General features: G+C 52.9%; 2 protein-coding genes across 2 annotated transcripts in view; both read right to left on the bottom strand.

Annotated features, from left to right (window-relative positions):
- ARL8B (ADP ribosylation factor like GTPase 8B) overlaps positions 1 to 6,309 on the bottom strand; it is a 45,815-nt gene extending 39,506 nt beyond the window's left edge. Inside the window, exon 1 of the mRNA XM_049826257.1 lies at positions 6,295 to 6,309. The gene's annotated coding sequence lies outside the window, so the exon portion shown is untranslated. The remainder of the gene's footprint in view (positions 1 to 6,294) is intronic.
- Positions 659 to 5,730, bottom strand: BHLHE40 (basic helix-loop-helix family member e40). The gene is made up of 5 exons (XM_049826256.1): positions 5,602 to 5,730; positions 5,397 to 5,466; positions 5,121 to 5,228; positions 4,311 to 4,434; positions 659 to 3,272 (listed from the first exon to the last, which is right to left on the bottom strand). Exons 1-5 carry the CDS (start codon positions 5,682 to 5,684, stop codon positions 2,413 to 2,415), a joined length of 1,245 nt encoding a protein of 414 aa, XP_049682213.1. The 5' UTR covers positions 5,685 to 5,730; the 3' UTR covers positions 659 to 2,412.
- Positions 6,310 to 18,039: the final 11,730 nt, after the last annotated feature.

The following is an 18,039-nucleotide window of genomic DNA, read 5'->3' as shown; positions in this document are numbered from 1 at the left end:
AGCGCGGCAGCGTGCCGGGGCACGCGGCGCAGGGTGGCACGAGTTCCTTCCCGGCACAGGCAGGATCCGTCCCTGCCCCGGGCGCTCAGCGGCAGCGCGGTGGCCGTCCCTCCCCGCCGTGGAGGCAACCGGGGCTTTTCCCGGCAGAGACACGTTCGGAGGATGCTCAAGGGGAGAGTGGGCACCGTCCCTGGGCAGCCCCACGGCGCAGGAGCAGAGGCATCGGCTCCGCGAGGCTGCCGCGCGGGGCCGAGGGATGCTTGGCGCAGCAAACGTGCCATCGGTGTGAAAAGGTCGGGTTTTTTTCCCTCCAGATAACGGGCAAAGCCTGCAGAGAAGATGCAGCCTCCGCGGCGAGGGGCTGCCTCCTCCCCGCGCCCCGCTGAGCTGGGGGCGGATGAGCCGAAAAGCCAGGCCCTTGGAGAACAAAGTGAAATAAGGAGAAAGCAGAAAAGCCAGCCAGGCTCTCCTGGCACCTCTCTCGGATCGGGAAGGAGAAGAATCCCTGAAGGTGCCAAGGGAGTTGAAATAGAGAAATATCCCTGGGGACGCGGGTAAGGGGACCCTGAGCTGCCATCGGGCACTGGAACATCGGCTGCCGGATCGGACCACACGAAATGACCCTGCTCAAACGTTTAAAAGCACAGGAGGCAAACCCTTCCACAGGAAAAGAATTATTTTATTAAGTATTTTTAAACAACTACTTAACATTTACTCAAGATAAAAATATGTACAATATCCCACCTTGAAGAAGGCTCCAAAATATAAACACTGTACCTCTCCCTAGAGAAAAACAAAAAATTCTTCTCCTCAGAAAAACAAAAGACAACCCAGAAACAAGAATACATTCATATTTCTCACTTCTTTATGCTCAAGTAGTTATACAAATAATAGACATCTGAAACGTTTTACCTTTTAATATATTTATATAATATATATATATTTATAACAGGATTTTACAAATAAAGGCAACAACTGTATACCAAAAAAAAAAAAAACAAAACCAAAAAAACAACAACAAAATAAACGTTAGAACACAATCTGCAATCAAGCATAGTGCATCTCAACAGCTGGTGCAATGGGAGGGAGAAATGAAAATCCATACAACAGGGTTTCTGGACACGAGTTCTCAAAACCAGTAAGGGAAAAAAAAAACCACCACAAACCAGCACTGCATTTTGCAGTGAAGTTTGGTTTGGGGTGGTTTTTTTTAAATTAAAAAAAAGCCAAATTGGACATGATGTTCCTCTGCAGAGAAAGACCCTCGCAGTCTAATGGGACAAGTGTCAACACCCTAACCCTCTTTCTTTAATACAGTAATGTGGGCCAGGGTTTGCCAAGGAGACTAAGGAATTTAGATGCTCAAACCCCAGCGGGATTAGACTCCTTTGAAAATCCCAGCCTTTTAATTTTTCAAAGGCACTGACGGGGGCATATTCAGCGGGCATCGTGCTGTCGACTTGGGCTGAACTGCTCCCTCTTGCACGAAACTCTCGACCCGCCCCGGTCAGGAAGCGGCTGCTCGCCCCTGCTGGCGGGACTCATAAAACCATTTTGATTTCCAGTAGACCAGACCCGGCGAAACTGTACAGCAGCAACGAGAGAGAGGCCTGGAGTCAGGTGCAACAAGCGAAGTGATCCTTGGGATATTTTCTCCCCTACCCGGCCCAAACTAGCAGCTCAAGTTACAGGAAGGGGCGCGTGTTAATTTATTTATTAGATGTACGCCATGTAAAGCTTCCAAGCAGCATCTACCTTTTATTTCTTAAAAAAAAATAATATATATATATATATATATATATCAGCAAAGGTGTGGAGAGAAACCCGTCTTAAGTCTACCTGACTGTGCATGACCAAGCAGTGACTGCTGCTCTGCTCCTCCTACGCTTTCGGTGGCATCGCCACCACCACTGATCACTCAGACGCTGGCGACTGATGGGGCACCGAATCAGTTCAGCTCAAACCACCAGCAGTGGGGCCGTTGCCTTAAAAGCCGTTATGAGAAGTACCGTATTTTTATATTCACAGACCCTAAAACCAAGTCTGCCTAATGGAATACTTTTTCACAGCTTTGCAATATAGTCGCAGCTGACCGAGTCAACTGTTGTTCTGTGGATGCGGAGAGGGAAGAAGGTGAGGGGTAAAGCACAAAACCCTTCTTTTTTTTTTTCTTTTTTTTTTTTTCTTTTTTCTCTTTTGGAAGTAGTTCTGAATCGCTAACCTGGGCGCATCCTTCATCCCTCTCCAAGCTACCTGACAAGTCAGAGAAAAGGGGATTTAGCTTCCTACGCGCAGTGAACCTTAACCCCACACCTCAGTCCAGCCAATATATAAAAGTGAAACAGTCTCAAACTGGAAAAAAAAAAAAAACAAAAGGGAAAAAAAAAAAGGAAAAAAAAAGTCACACTGCGCTTAGTCTTTGGTTTCCAAGTTCAAAGGAGGAATCTGCTTCAAAGCTTGAAGCAGAGCCGAGGAGTCGATAGGGGAATGGGCCGGTACAGGAGAAGGGAGTCTCTGGGGCATCAGCAGAGGCGGGGAGATTTTATCGGGGTTCATGAACCCCGTAAGCGCTGCAGCAGAGGCTGGGAGGCTGGGGTACAAGACAGGTACGGACGCCGGGTACCAGCACTTCTCCAGCATGGGCAGATAGGCTGTCGCGGATGGTGGGATCAAATAGAAAGGCAGGCACAAGGGGGGCTGGTGAGCGTGGGGGCCCAGGAAGCTGCTGGAAGAGCCCATCATGTCGCTGCCAAAAGGGCCCTCGTCCTCCGGCGACTCCAGCCTGCTCCTTTTGGCCGGCGGGTCCTCAGTCTCCTGCTTAATAGAGCTTATTCTCTCCTGGACAGCGTACTTGAGTTCGGTATCCTTTTTGAAATACTGCTGTTCGGATTTGGAGTCACTTTTCTCCAGCTCTCCCCCGTACCCGCTGTCCGTGTCTGTGTCGCTGCCGCTCTGCTCCCCGCTGGAGTGAGCAAATGTCCTCTGGATCACAGGCACGCAGTTTTTCCCATGTCCCTCTGCTGTTTTGGTCAAGGAGACGGGTTTCTCTTTCAAGTCCACCATTTTAGGAGGGATGTCTCCGGACTTGCGGCCGGCTCCGCCCTGGAGCACCTCGGAGGCCATTCGGTGCAGATGGCTGACCAGCTGGGACGACTTCAGGTCCTTGCCGTTCTCGTGCTTTGCCAGGTATTGCAGCATTTCTTTGGCACACATCTGGAAACCGGATCGAAACATTTCCTGGCTGGAATCAAGGTTTCTTGATGACAGGTCACCTGAGGAAACATTAACAGAAAGAAATTAAAAATTAACAACGTGCTAAATAGTTCCGCTGCCCTCTTCGAGGCGGGCTGGAGGTGATATTAAACTTCAGTTACAGCACAGCTAGAGAGGTGAACTTGATGGTCAGCCTGAACTTTGCATACATTCCCTCGACTTCTGCATAAGCGTACGTTTTTATTTGAACATCCGTCCGTCCGCTTTCAGGTGGCAACTTTAAACCTCTTTTTCAGTTCTGTATTTACTGTATATGCCACCTTCAACAGGTGCTGAAGTACGGAGCAAAGGAGTGAGTGAGTCGAGCTGGTGCCTTCTCTGGGAAACACCCCGGGGAAGGCAGAGCGCAACTCGCCCTTCACCTCCGGGCAGAGCTCCCGCAGCACGTCTACCCGCCAGCAGCTCCGCCAACCTCGGGCGATTTTGCTTCAGCTTGAAGCTCTACTGCACTCCCTGTGGCTGTCAGAGCGGTGGAAGGCTCTTCAGAAAAACTAAATTTTACTTTATCAGATTCACGTGAGTGCCACATGTGAAAACAGAAGGAGGAAGTACATCTAAAGCACGATAAGCTGACACACTGGGTCCCCTCTTTGCCTGCAGAACACGGGCTAGCTCCTTGACAGACACCTAAACAAGGCGTGTATAAAGAGCAGATTTATATGTATTTTTCAGAGAAAAAAACCCAACCCAAACAAACAAAAACTGGGTTTGAGCCAAAGCTCACGAACACGACTGGGAAGATTCAAATGGTTTCGGAGAGAACCTCACAGCAAACCTGGGCTTTAAATAAAACTACTTAAAATCCAATTTAATTTCAAAACAACTCCACAGGGCACTCTACATTGACCATCCTGAGAAACGCATCTTTTTCTGCAAAAGCTCGTAAGCCAGGCAAGAGAAAATGACGGCGATTAAAGGCAAGAACTCCCGCCTCCTCCCTTCTCAGGAACGAAGTGTCACAACTGCATTTCAAAGACTCCGAGAGAAAGTCCGTCAAGCGCACGCAGGTTCTCACACGATACGATTTGAATACTCACCGGCTTGTAAACCATTCTGCAAAGCAATTATTTTCTGCTGCTGCTGCTCAATGAGATTGGTTAGTGCTTTCACATGCTTCAAGGTGAGCTCGAGAACCACAGCCTTCTCCAAGTGACCTAGCGTCTGAAAGCAAAGGGACAGGTTGGCGCCTGCCGTGGGGTCGGCCACGCACGCAGGAGCCTGACGGGGCGGCCAACGTTTTCCCAAAAAGAGCGGAAGGACCGACGCGGTTTGGAGAAAAGGCTTAAGGGCAGCGCCTTGATCCCGAACGGTACGGGACTATGAACGACAATATTCCATGAAAATTAAGTTAAACGGCAGGCTCCAGGAAAGCCTATCACGGAATCCTATGGGTATTTTCGGACCAGCCGCATAGTTCAAAGAGAAGTAATTTGTTTATCTGCGCTGCTGCCCCTGCCGGCATCGCGACCTTAGCACAGGGGAATCCGGCCGGGGGCTCCCCTCGGCCGCCAGCGGCGGGGGGGGGGGGTGGGGGCAGCTCCCGCAGGATCCCCGCACCTCCCGGAGTCCTCCCGGGGAAGTTTGGGACGCGATTACAGCCCGCCTGGGGCGTGGGGCACGGGACACAAGGCTGGGGGGGGGGGGGGGGGGGGGGGCAGAAAAATAAATTTTAAAAAAACCCCAACCAAAACCTCAAACCCACCAAATCCCCGCAGAAACGAGAGGCAGAGGCCCGGCCGCCGGGGAACCGCTGTCAGCGGCTGGGTCCAGCCCCGCCGGCATCGGCGGGTGCCGGGGGTCCGCTCCCGGGGGGGGGTGTGTGTGTGGGGGGGTCCGCTCCCGCTTACCGTCAGTTTGAGGTGCTCGGGCAGCAGGTCCTTCAGCTGGGCGATGCACTCGTTGATCCTGTCGCGTCTCTTCTTCTCTATCAGCCGGTGAGGCAACTTGTAGGTCTCCTGCGAAGGCAGCGGGAGCGGGTCAGCGCTCCGCGGCCGGGGAGGCGGCGGGGGACCGGGGGGGGGGGGACACGGGACACCCATCGCTTCTTGCGGGATGAGCTGCCCCAGCGGGAAAACTTCCCCCCCCCCCTCCCCTTCCCTTAATTTTTTTCCCCCCCAATTTACCTTATTGTCCTCGCTCCTCTTTAACCCCCTCCTGGGCTTGTAAACTTGGTACATGTGCGCGAAGTCCAGCCTGCACGGGCGAAACGAAAGCAGCGAAATTATCCCTCTGTCCCCGTCGTCGTCGTCCCCAAAACCTTGGGGGCCACTCCGCAACCCCCCCCCCCCCCCCCCTCCCGGTCCCGCCGCTCCGTCCCGTCCGCCTTACCCCGGCACGTCGCCGTTCTCCAGGGCGGGCAGCTTGCCCAGGCAGACGGCGGGCGGGGGCTGCGCGCTGGGGATCCGCTCCATGGCGGAGGGGTTCGCCGAAAACCGTCGAACGGGGGGTGTGTGTGTGTGTGTGGAGGGGGGGGGGTGGGGTAGGGGGGAAACCGGGGAATTGGGGGGGAGGGGGGGAAGAGTAAGACCCTCAGGACGGGCTGCTCATCCCTCGTCCGCGCCTGCTGGGGGCTGAGGAGCGGCGGAGCGGCGGCGGGCCGGGTTAAATGCGGGCGAGTGGGTGGACGGGAGGCGACGTGCGCTACCCTGTGACTGCCGGCACGTCTGGCGGCCGACGGGGCGGGCGGGCACGGACGGCCCCCCCCCCCCCCCCCCCCCCCGCCCGGTCCGTCCCCGTTCCCGTCCCCGTCCCCCCCCGCCCGTCACATGAGCCTCACGTGGCGGCAGCGCCGCCGCCGCCGCGCAACGTGCCGGGGGGGGGCGGGGGGGAGGCGGGGCCGCGCGCGTGTGTGTGTGTGTGTGTATGTGTCCCCCCCCCCGGCAAAGCTCGCACGTGTGTGTCCCGGCGGGATCCTCCGTGTGTGTGTGTGTGTGTGTGTGTTCCCCCCCCCTCCGCCATCGGCCCCGCCGGCGTGTGCGGCTGGGGACGGTGTCTCCAGTCCGGGGAGAGGGCGGGGGGGGGGGGGACGGGGACACACCGGGCCTTGAAACCGTGCCGGGGGTGCGGTAGGGAGCGAGCGGCGCGGATGGGGGGGGGGGGGGGGGGGGGGGGTACCGGCTGCTGCGTCTTACCGATCTGGCAAAAAAAAACCAAAAAACCCTACCCCGAACCTCAACCCCAATCCCTGACCCTACACCCCAACCCCAATCTCTGACCCCACCCCCCAACCCCACCCCCCCGAAGCAAAAGAGGGGCGAACACGCGGGGGGAATTCAGCCCACAGGGTCGGAACTTTGGGGGAAAAGTAAATAAAAAATAACCCGGCGTCACCCCAAAACCGGCGGTAGGTACGTGCCGGTACGGCAGAGGGGTTTAGGACGTTTCACGCTTTTGCAAAGCGCCCGCGGTTCTTGGATGCCAGCTGTTGCAAAACGCGGAGCGCGGTTATGACAAGGTGTACCTGCCAAAGCAAACCGCCCCTCTCGAAGGGCTATGGTCATCCCCCCCTCCCCGCTGAACGCTGAACAAGCAGAGGCAAGCTCATCAGATAAAGGGCGCGTTTGCCGAGATAAGGTAATGGCAGAACCCCAGCACAGAGCCTCTGCTATCGCCTGCGAGAGTCCTGGTCCGCTCCACCTCGGGAGGAATCTGAGGTCAGGAGGCATTACGTGAGAGCACAAAGAGATTTTGTACGGGCGATGGAGACGGGCCTTTTAAGGCTCCCCGCCAGCTGAAGGTGCGTCTCGTTACCAGGAGGAATCCTGAGGGGAGTCGGAGCCTCGCAGAAATCTGCTAGCCGTAAATGCAAGGTTTATGAGAAACAAAAAAAATCTCTTTACGAGATCCCGGCTGCATCTCCGGCAGAAACAACGCAGCGCTGTAGCAGTGACACGGAGCCCCCGAAAAGCAGATGCTTAGCTTGTCCCGCTCGCCGTGGCCTTCTCGGTATATCGCGCCTGAGCCCGCAAACCTGGCGTTGACGGCCACGATCCGCTGGGCCATCCTGAGGGTCCGCTGGGATGCTGCAGACCCAGCCCACCGCGGAGGAGAGGACTTACTGGAAATGGAGCGCTGAGTATAAATGGGGGCAGGATGACAGCTCCGATTGTCTTTCATACGGGGGCCGAACAAATTCAGCAACAGGCATCAGAAAACGATGGCAGTGATGTGTCCGTCCCTTCCTGCAGGTCAGGGGAAAGGAACCAGCGTCAGCAACGGGTACGGAACCAGGTGGTCCGTTCCCTCTCTGCCCTCAAGACCTGAGCTGTTATTTTGCAAACAAAGGGTGAAAAAAATGCGTACAATTTTTAATCTGTCCCATCACTGACCCTCTGTCCAAGGCAACAGAAATAATTAGAGCTTGCTGCAGCTGATTGCTAATGAAAAATGAGGTTTGGGGTCAACCTGCTCCACATTTTAAGTTCAGACTCCGAGTGTACGTGGACAGTTTCATGCCCATGAATTGTCTGACTCCTGCATGCTCTTTCAGATATTCGGTACATTCCTGCAGTGGGTGGTGAGCTACAAATCAGGGTCAGAGGTAATCCCCAATTATTTAGCCCTTTTACTGTTCTCGTGCTTGCCAAACAATTCTCCGTATCAGGATTTGCTCATGACCTTAAGGGACGTTGCCAAGGATTTAGGAGTCCCCCTAAAAAGAGGATCCAAATGAAGTTATTACATTCTTGGGCATCAAGTGAGATTGCTGGAGAGTTGAATTACATTTTCCTGGGGATCAGTTTTCATAAGCTGGGGCTGATGCAATCATCAATTTGCCTTCTCGATTTTGTTTGCTGCATTATTTCTACGCGGAGGGCTCCTTTACAACGTACGACTAAGGCAGTAGCAAAACGCTTAAAAAAAGGCTTAATTTTCTAAAGCCACTCGTTGAGCGGCAGGTCTCCTGAGCACGTGTTTCAGAAGGGCTGAGAGTCACAGGACAGCGGCAGCTCGTGTCCAAGGAGGATTTGCAGTTATTTACGGACGCAGTAAAAGGCGAGGGTTTGGGGGTTGGTTTGAAGGTGTGCTGAAGGCGGGCTGGGGGGGCCCCGAGCGCCTGGACCTGCCCCTTCCCCAGGACCGTTCCCTTCCGACCATAGCGATTTGGGGGGAAACGTTCCGAAAATCCCTGGCATCGACGTCTGGTGGGAGCCTATGTGGGCAGCGCTGGGAGTTAACAGATGGGTTGTGGATTCAAGCTTACGATAAGGTTACTGAGGGTGGTTTTGTTTTAAAATGTCTCTTACTTAATATATCCATGAAGGCCAGGCATGTGCCTGTGGCCTGTAATCAAATCGCTGACTCTCCCTCTCTCTCATTTCCAGCAATCTCGTTTCGGGTTACTGGCACCGGAGGTGAAAGAACAGCCATGTCTCGGCCCAGCAGCCAAGGCTGGACGCTGAGGTTACACCGTGCGGGAGGTGCTGCACGGATGCGGTTAGCCCTCAGCATCTGACGGACGGCCTCGAGGCCTCCATAATTAATACCCACTACTTTTTGCAGAAGGAAAAGTTTCCGTGGGAGCCAAACTCTCCCTGAGAGAGCGGGGGAACGGGGTTCGCTCTCGTGCTCGGTAAACGCGGCGGCTCTTCCTCCGAGACAGGCAGATCTCCAGCCGCGGCACCGGCCTCCGGCATGGACATGAAAGCGCTCGGTGGGCAGCAGGGTGCTGTCAGATACACGGGACGGTACCTCCATCGAGCACCCAGCGCCTTAGTGCAGCCTGAGGGCTGCGGTACTGCAGCGTCTTGGTCAGTGTGGGATGTATCGAGCCAGGAGCCCTCAGGATCAGCAGCTCCCGGGGGACCTGTACATCTAATTTCCCGACCGTAGTGTCTAAGGCACGCGTAGGAGAGCCCACACCCATCCGCTGAAGGCAAGGATCCCGAAAGGGGCACGGTGTGACTTAACAGCGGAGGATCTGAGGAGCAGTTTGTCACCCACCAGGGCTCTGCCTTGTCCCTCTGGTAGCCTGCAGGTAGTTACAGAAACTTGAATTTAGTGCGAAGCCTGGTGGTTTCAGCTGCGTGTGTGCGTGCGTGACTCACTATCTCAATAGCACAGCTGGCCGCGCTCGCTGCCACGATGAAAGGAATCGTCCGCACGTTAGAGTAAGTCGAGATGTAATATTGCGAGTACGTGCACCCAGCGCTGCTTAATTACATTGGCGTAGGCTACCATGGACTTGTTTGGGTAAAACACCAGGAAAACCTAGCGAGAGCTGTTGTCTCTGTGGAGTCCTGGGCAAGCGAAGGGCCCTCCCTCCGGCACTACCCTGGATCGCTGCCGGGCACGTGAGAGCTGCGGGTATGACGCTGGCACCGCTCAGTGAAACTTGCCTGAGGACTATTCAAATGAAAGCCATTCCCCTCTTTGAGCGGAGATGTCTGCCAGCACCCGATGTAGCAGTGGGAGGAATACGTAGGTGGAAACTATTTGGAAGTGGCAAAATTTGTGGACATTACAACTCATAATAAGAGACTTTAGCCCACTTTGATACCCTGTTTAATAAAACATGCCAGCTTCCTGGTGACATCCTGCCCTGCCTCGCACCACCAGCCAAACCCAGGCAAGCCGAGGAGCTCACGCTGTTTAACCAGTTCCCCGCTGGCTGGTTGCACCATCTCGTGAGAAAGAACCCCAGGCGCGCACACCCGTGCACACCCCTCCGGCTGCGCGCCGGGCTGCAGCCTCTCCCGCACCGTCGGCTGACGCTGCTGGCGCAAGCAGAGCCCTCAACCTCTGTCCGTGCACGGCGTAAGAGCTATTTCAAAGGTCGTCCCGTCCCTGCTGCTGTGCCTGGGCTGCGTGGTCTCCGCAGAGCTCTGGTGGGGGGTTACCCACCCCGTCTGGAGACGGCGGGGGGCCAGCGGTGGGCAGGACAGCCGGGCTGCCAACCCATCCCGCTCAGGAGCAGGAGTCGCTTCTCCTCCCGAGTGACAGAGTTGTCTGGTGGATGCTTTGCACAATGGTATCTGATCACATTCCTCCTTCTGCCTAACATCAAACAGTGAGTCAGCGATGAAGCCTCATCAGATGTCTCTCTGCTTCGGCTTTCATATCTGAAAAGCAGGAAGGATGGTGCTCTGCAAGTATGCAAAGCAAAGAAAGTAGGGTGCCTTTAGATCTATGACTTGGAAAATACCACAGCTTTTAACGACAGCATTATTTATTTTTCGCTGGCATTCACGTACCCCAGCAGGAATCAATACCACCGGGGCTCGTAGTCTAGGGAGATTTTGTTCTTTCTGGGGGATGCGGGTAACAACAGCTACAGGGCCAAACTGCGTTACGTCTGAGTCAATATTAACACAAAAAGTATTCCGAACTTGCTAGCTGGATTAAAAAAATTACACACACCCGCAAAAACAATAATAAAGCCAGAACAGGCAGAAGAAGAGACCGGGAGCATGTTCCTCCCACAGTTCATGTTAGGACACGGAGGAGTTAAACCTTGACCTCTGAACCTCGAGCCTGTTGGACAAGGTCTGTGCGATCTACGTGCTCATGGCGTATAAGGCGCCTGTTGATCAGTTGATAAGGTTGATCAGTTCAGGGGGACTTGGTTCAAACTGCAGATATCGTGAGGAGCAGCGGCAGAGCGAAGGCCATTTGTCAGGGCTAGTGGCAGAGGTGAAGAGCGCAGCAGTTCAGCGTGGGAAGCTGGCTGGGGCAAAACCCGTCAGGCGGCTCAAGCGGTGCCATGGGGAACCCAGCTGAACTTCTGCAGGGACACCGTCCGCTCCCGTGGCTGTGGAGATAAGGGAGAACAAGCCCATATACTGTGTGTGGACTTGCCTAGCCCAGCCCGGTCTTCGTAGGCTCGTGTGATCCTATGGGACGAAATAAATGCAGGCGGTAGGGGAAACGCAGGTGCATGGGCTCCTTCGTAACAGGCCAGACAAACCATACACATGAGATTGTTTCCTAGTCATGCGGACTTAAAAAACACTTGGATGTGAATATCATTAAGCTCTGGGGTAGTCTGGAGCAGCCGTGGGAGAATGTAACCAGTCATTTTCTAAATAAGAAGCCAAACCTCTGAATCCAGATCCACCTCCTCCCAAACTCCCGGTCTGATCCCATGTGCATCACGAGCCAGATGTGGCTTGGGCATTACTCCTGCTGCAAATTCAGCTGAAATAAGCACAAACAGGAATTAAATGGAATAGGAAATATTCACGGTGGATTTGTGCCTAATCAAGATTACACACAGTTTTGCTGACTACGTTCCTCCGGCACGAAACAGGACCACTCCGCGCCGCGCAGCAGCCCTGATGCCATGCTGCAGTTGGGCTCCTCACCTAAACAGCAGCTGGAGGGGAACGTGCCCATATTGATGTAGAAAATACAGCCCACCGGGACAGAGAAAAAGGCAGAGTACACCCAAGGCATCCCTACGAGAAGTACTAGTTGACAGGAATGTCTCTCATAGTGCCCTTCCCTCTGTATCAGAAGTGATCTGGCTGAGAAGTCCTGGAGCAAACCACAACTGAGGGTGTTGCTGTCTTCCCCAAATACATTCTCTAATGAGGTTTTTAAATAGTTTTGCCCCGCCTACACTGGCAGCCAGAGCACTTTCATCTCCAGGTGAATGGGAACCGAGGTGGGACTCTGCTGTCTGCTGGGGAGGATCATTTCCATATTGCAGCCGAGGCGGTGAGGCTGGCAGGCAAAACCCACAGAGTGGCAGGGAAGTGCTCGTTCTCTTCTCGGAGATGCCTGCTGATCGTGGCGCAAATATTAACCGCGTGCATCGGTGTTTGAAATGCAAAGAGCACTCCGGCAGTGTGGGTTCGCAGGAGAGGAGGTGCGTTTCGGTTACGCTTTCACACCGACGAGAACAGTGCATCAGCCAGCAGGTAGCCGCTGTAAAACTGAGGTTTATTAACAGGACTCAATTTGTTGCAACCTGTACCTACGGTGCTCTGAGTAACCACACACCTTTCATTCTTAGGTGGCAAAGATCATGTCTATCCTAGAGGGTTTTTGGTGGGTGTGGAAGTACTTTCCACGTAAATGCATCTCGCCCCCTTCTCCTCCTCTGCACTGGCTGCCGGCGGAGCAGCACTGACGTGCAGCCTTGGAGGCGAGCACTCGCCCACCCTCTCGCACACAGCTGAAGAGGAGTCCAAGACTTGCCTTGCACCTCCATGGGTTCATCTTGCGGGATGCCAGAGTATATACAGCGTTGGCCTCACACAACCGCTTTGCAGGGCAGAGTATGGGATCTGAGAGGTCAGACAGTGCTCTGAGAATTTTTTTCTAAGGGGAAAAGAATAATTTCATCACAAAATATTCTCATGGGCTACATTCCAATGATCTGGGGAAATATAAATGGCCACACAAGCTCATTACATCTGTCCCTTCTGATTTTATAAACTGCACGTCCGTATAATGAAAATAAAGTCCCAGCCCTGAAGAGCTGCGAACATCTGCAGCTGCTGCCCAGATGTGGTTGCCCGGAGCCTCTGCAAAGGTTTCAGGGGAAAACCCCCGTCTGCCTTGCACGTAACGCCAAAACAGAGGACAGAGGTTTCGTTTTATAAACCTCGACCAAGGAGACATTAAGTGCCTTTGATCTCCAGATATAAAAATGATCTTTTGATTTAAGATTATGAAAATGAATAACCATCTGCTAAGAAACAGCTACGGACCCACGTTTTATTGAGGCCATATGGTGTCCAGGGCTTCTACGTATGAATTCAATTAGCTGCTTGTGTCTGCGTCAGTAATTCTGTATCCACCCAGTCATGTTTTTGGAACAAATATTATAATATTCCCATGGATCCTCCAGACAGTGGGAGGTGTTTCCTTCACTGTGAAGGTTTTGGGAAGTGATGACTTTGTCTCATGTTCATCTTACCCTACTCTGCATTTCCAGTCACTTGCTTCTCCAGGCTTGGAGCTTTCCCCGGGATCTCTGAGCCAGCTGCGGTGCTGAGTAAAGACATCCCCGATTCCAGTTTGCCGGTCGGGGCTCATGTTTTGGCTTTCCCCATCACCCTCTTGGGGAACCTCTACCATCCACCTCTCCTACACTGGGACTGAGTTTATGGCATTATTGAGAATATAACCCATTTCTAACCTAAACCGGATCTACTCCAGTCTCCTTTCCATGGTGCTTACCAGGGGTTTACTCAGGGCTCAGCTCTGCTGAGAGCAAGGTATCTGTTGCCACCGCCTTGCAATCTGGAACGGTGACAGGATGTAAAGATACAGGACTTTTAATAGGGTGCAGGAGGGTGGGAATGACCAGTTGCCTGACCGACCACCAGCCCTGGCAGATGAGTGGCTTTTCTGCCCGGGAAGCCAGTCTATGCAGAACCCAATTAGCTACTGTGATCTTTCAAATCTAATAATCTGGAAGTCCCTTGTTTTTTTTTTCTTTAAAAGGTGTGGCTCAGCACAACATGTTACGCTCAGCAAGTTGCATATTTGCACTGATTTGCCTCTTCGCAGTGTTGGAAGTGGGAAAAATCCTGTTACGGGAGCAGGCTGGGCAGAAGCCCTGAGAGCAGCAGGTTGTAATTAGGGGCTGGAAGGGCCTCGCTCCCAGACCGCACCTTCCTCTGCATCCTGATAACTCATCTGCCCAAGAGACAGCCTTGAAAAATGCTCCTGAGCAGGAAGCATCCGTAGGAAAGGGATGGTATTTGTTGCTTTCTCTTGACTTTTTTTGCAGAGGGATGGGGTTGTCAAGCTAAATTGCTATTTATAGACATATTTCTCAAAAGGTTTTCCTTTTTCCCTCCTCTTTCTGTGCACATACTAGTGCAGCATAGACATCGCAGGGTTTAGCTTAGCCTAAGAGAAATCCGCTTTTGTAGAGCCCTGCGTTATGCCAGAACAACACAGAAGAGAGATTATCACACAAACTCCCACTCGGACCAGTTCCATCTCCTCTCATGAGGACACACTCTGCAGAGACACCCCCGCACTCCCCGGCTCCTGGGTCTGGCCATGAGCTGCTGCCCCTCATCCCCCTACCCTGGGAGCACAGCCAGCGGTTCCTTCTCTGTAGGAAACCACTTCTTCCCAGGCTCCTTTACAACCGCCCCAGGCTCAGCATCGCTGCCGCCCCGGCCCTTGCCTGGAGCACGGTGCAGCAGTCCCAGCGACCCACAGGGCTCCTGCTCCGGCTGCTCCTCATCAGCTTGAACGCCCGTTCTGGGTGTCCAGCTGTCCCCAAGCTGCTGTCACAGGCTGGGCACAGAGTCTGCAAAAAGGGCCTACTGCCCCGGCACGTAGCTGGGCTTTATTTACTTTTTTTTTTTTTCATTATGAGCATTTTTTAATCTTAATGCCCTGCAGTTTCTGTCTACTGCAGCTGGTAGAAGGGGCTGGCCAGCTGAAACATCCTGACATCCTTTACATCTGTAAAACACAGTCGTACGACCTATCTGAAGCCTCGGCCAGGAGGGGCTACACAGGGGCTTCCTCTGCTACACCGAGAAAATCTGAATGAGGATGATGCATTCAAATGCGTGGCTCGCACTGCCCTGCTGCCCAGAACGGCACCGTCATGCAGCAACCGCCCCGAGCTGCCCATGGTAACGTCTCTTGTTTCAGGGGTTTCTCACCAATGATCTGTGTTTGACTCTGTTTCAAGAATAGCTTTACATTATCGGTACGTGGTCACATTCCTTCGGTCTGATGATGTTGCTGGGAATTGCTGATTTCATATTTATGTTGGTGCAGAGTCTCACTAAGGCCCTTGCTGCCGCTGCTGGAAGGTCCATCTCCTCCCTGCCTTTCCTGGGGACCGGCCATGGGATCAATGGTCCGTCAGGGCACGCTGTGGCTGCTGCGCCTGGGAAACCCCGAGGGATACCTTTCTGGGCTGGCTCTGCTCGTTATTCTGCGTGGCTATGATTAGAGACTTATTACAAAATTAGAGGATTATAAGCATAATAACACACAGTGAAACTACCAATTTCCACAGATTTCTCTTTTTTAAAAGAAGATGTAAGCCCTTTGCCAGATGGGTTTTACAAAGGAGAGCTCTGAAGAAGCAGCCGTGAGGAAAGAGCAGCAGAGTGGAGGGATGAGAAAATGGAGCAGGTTCTCATTAGGGTGCAACGCATGTAATAATTACTTGAGGAAGCACGGGGATGGCAGGGCTCATTTCATTCTGGATCCCACAGCGACTGCAAGCTTGCTTGCATGTGCAGCTGCTACAGGCCTGGAATATAATTTTACAGCTCTAACCCAAACATCCCTTGCCCTTTCCTTCCCAGGAACTCTCAGGAATCTGTATCTGATCCAACGCGCCACTTGGGGTTTTTTTTCTTCCCCTTGGTGCTAAACTGCTTGATAAAGCAGTTCCTGCTTGAAAACAGCATTTTAGGCAGCTAGTTCAAATCTGACACCCATCAATGTGGATTAGTCACCTTTACACCGTAGTCATCGCTCCGGCTTCTTCAGCCTCCCTTGACAAAACTCATATAAACATCTCCATGATGCTATTACCAGGTGCTCTGGTTTTCCATCATCCTCACAGTTTGTCTTATTCAAGGGACCCACCAAAGACCCTCTGATCTGCTGGCAGGTCCTCCGGGACTCCCTTACTGAAGCCCATGCCAGCCCAGGCAGGCGGCAGGTTTTTGGGCTTCCAAAGCTCAATGCAGAACCTTCCACAAACGCTAAATCCACCCACCACTACCCATCGCCATCACACATTGCTAACGTCACCCATTTCAAACTGTTTTAAGGAAGGTTAAGAGTTGGCTGGTTGAAGCCAAAGTTGTGACTAATATTTTTTGGGGAAAGTACTTTATGTCAAAACAAGTGAATAGTGAAGCGGAGACATGTGGTACAGAGATGTGTGGAGGTAGGGAGGGGCTTTTTTGTGCCAAATTTCCCTTTTCCCTAAAGGGAGAACCCAAGTTGCCTTATTTCTTAATGTAGAAAGAGACAGAGAAGGAAAACTTCCTTCTTTACTTCTTTTAGATCCTCGCATTTCTAGAAAGCCACTGAATCACACCCTTATGATACGCTGCCATGGAAATGGGCCCCCTCGGCTTTTACTTGCGGCCGCTGCGGGCCAGCACACCAGCTGGGTTTCATAGCTGTGGAAGCCAGAAGAGCCCCTTACGTTCATCCCGCCTGACCCCTGCGTAGTGCAGGCTGTAACTGCGATTGCACTACGGCAATCTCTTTTTCTCATCGCTCCTTCCCGCAGCAAGAGGCTGCAGGTCTCAGGCTTTCCAAGTCTTGCCCCAGCCAGAGCAAGTCGTGCAAGCTGGCACAGAGAAACCTGCAAGAAAAGTCAATTAACTCTATCCCAGCTGAAACCAGGACAGGAGTCCAGGCCCAGGGGCAACTGGTGCATCCAGCAGACGACGGCAACAGGTCTATTCCTTATGAGCTACAAAGATGACGAGCCAGACTTAGGTGTGTTACACGGAAACATTTGGGTTCTGTGACTTCGTAAGTGAAATAAAAACAATTTTTAGTCATTTAGAACAGGCAAAGGACTCAGCCCTCATAACTACTTTGCTTCCAAAAGTTATTCAAGCCCTATGGAGCCACATATATTTGCTTATTAACTATGTGACTGTAATAGCAAAGCCTCCTTCCTTTCTCTCAAGCTAAAATGTGGTATGTAAAATGGCAGTGCCTTTTACAGCCCTGTGCCCACAAAGGCTCAGCTGCAGAAGTCATTTCCTATTTACATCGGAAAAAAAAGCACAGTTCAGCAAAGATTGCTACGACTCCAGCCAGCAAGGTGCTTTTTGCAGGTGTGGAGGGGTGGTTCACCCTCCCGTCGGCAGCCCAGGGCCTGGCTCCATCCAGCACCCTCTGCCCACAGGTTATCTTCATCCTCCGGCTCCCGGTGCTTCCCCAGGCCCAGGCAATTCCAAGCACACCCAAATAAAGTCCCAAATCAATCCTGTCTGGCCTCACCCTCTTTCTCAGCAGAGGGTTTGGATTGTTTCCATGTCTCTCTTTCTCTTCCTCCCAGAGGAAGTCCTCCTTAAAAGCAACACCCTTTGAAAACCTGAGCCAGAAGATCGGACATCACCCGCCTGCCCCAACTCTCCTAATCTCTTCTGATTAGAGCAGCAACCCTCCAGGTCCCTCCTACGCCCCAGACTGGCTTTCCTCTTCCCCCACAAACAGCATCCCCTTCCAGGGACCAGCCCTGTTACCAGCTCCTGCCCTCATTAACCCTTCCCCAGCCCCTACACTAGTCGTGCTCTCGGCTGCACAGCCCAGGCATTGGGAGCACCAGGCGAGCTCTGCAGCGCTGGGGGGGGGGGAATCCGTTCAGGGGCATCTGGGCCCGTTCCCACTGATAACTACACTGAGACAGCAGGGAATTAGGAACTGCAGATGGAAATAAAACATCCCGTGGCATAAACAGCTGGCTGAAGCTCGTCAATTTTGGCTACTCTTTAAAAACTCATCGGAAATACTAAAATACACTGATTTTTGCTAGCCATTCCCTTGGGAATGCTGGTATTGTTCCCAGCCAGCAGTGAGGAGCTGTCAGGATGCCCAGAGCATGACATGACCGGCTCAACGCCTCTAGCAACCCCAGTTTCACTGGAAATCACAGCGCTGGGCTGGACGGTCTGGTGCTTTGGCTTTGCCACCATCCAGACTTCAGCCCTCTTGGTGCTAATGCACAGCAAAAGGCACTTCCTGAAGACAGATTTTTGAAAAATGAATTTTATCACTGTGAGCTAATCAAAACCAGGACTCGTTTCAGATCATCTTCACAGATAGGTACAGGGGAAATACAAACCAGACGACCTCAGG

The sequence above is a fragment of the Accipiter gentilis genome, chromosome 23 (genome assembly GCF_929443795.1).
Source record: "Accipiter gentilis chromosome 23, bAccGen1.1, whole genome shotgun sequence".
Lineage (NCBI taxonomy): Eukaryota > Metazoa > Chordata > Aves > Accipitriformes > Accipitridae > Astur > Astur gentilis.
This window is presented reverse-complemented; position numbering and strand designations above follow the sequence as displayed.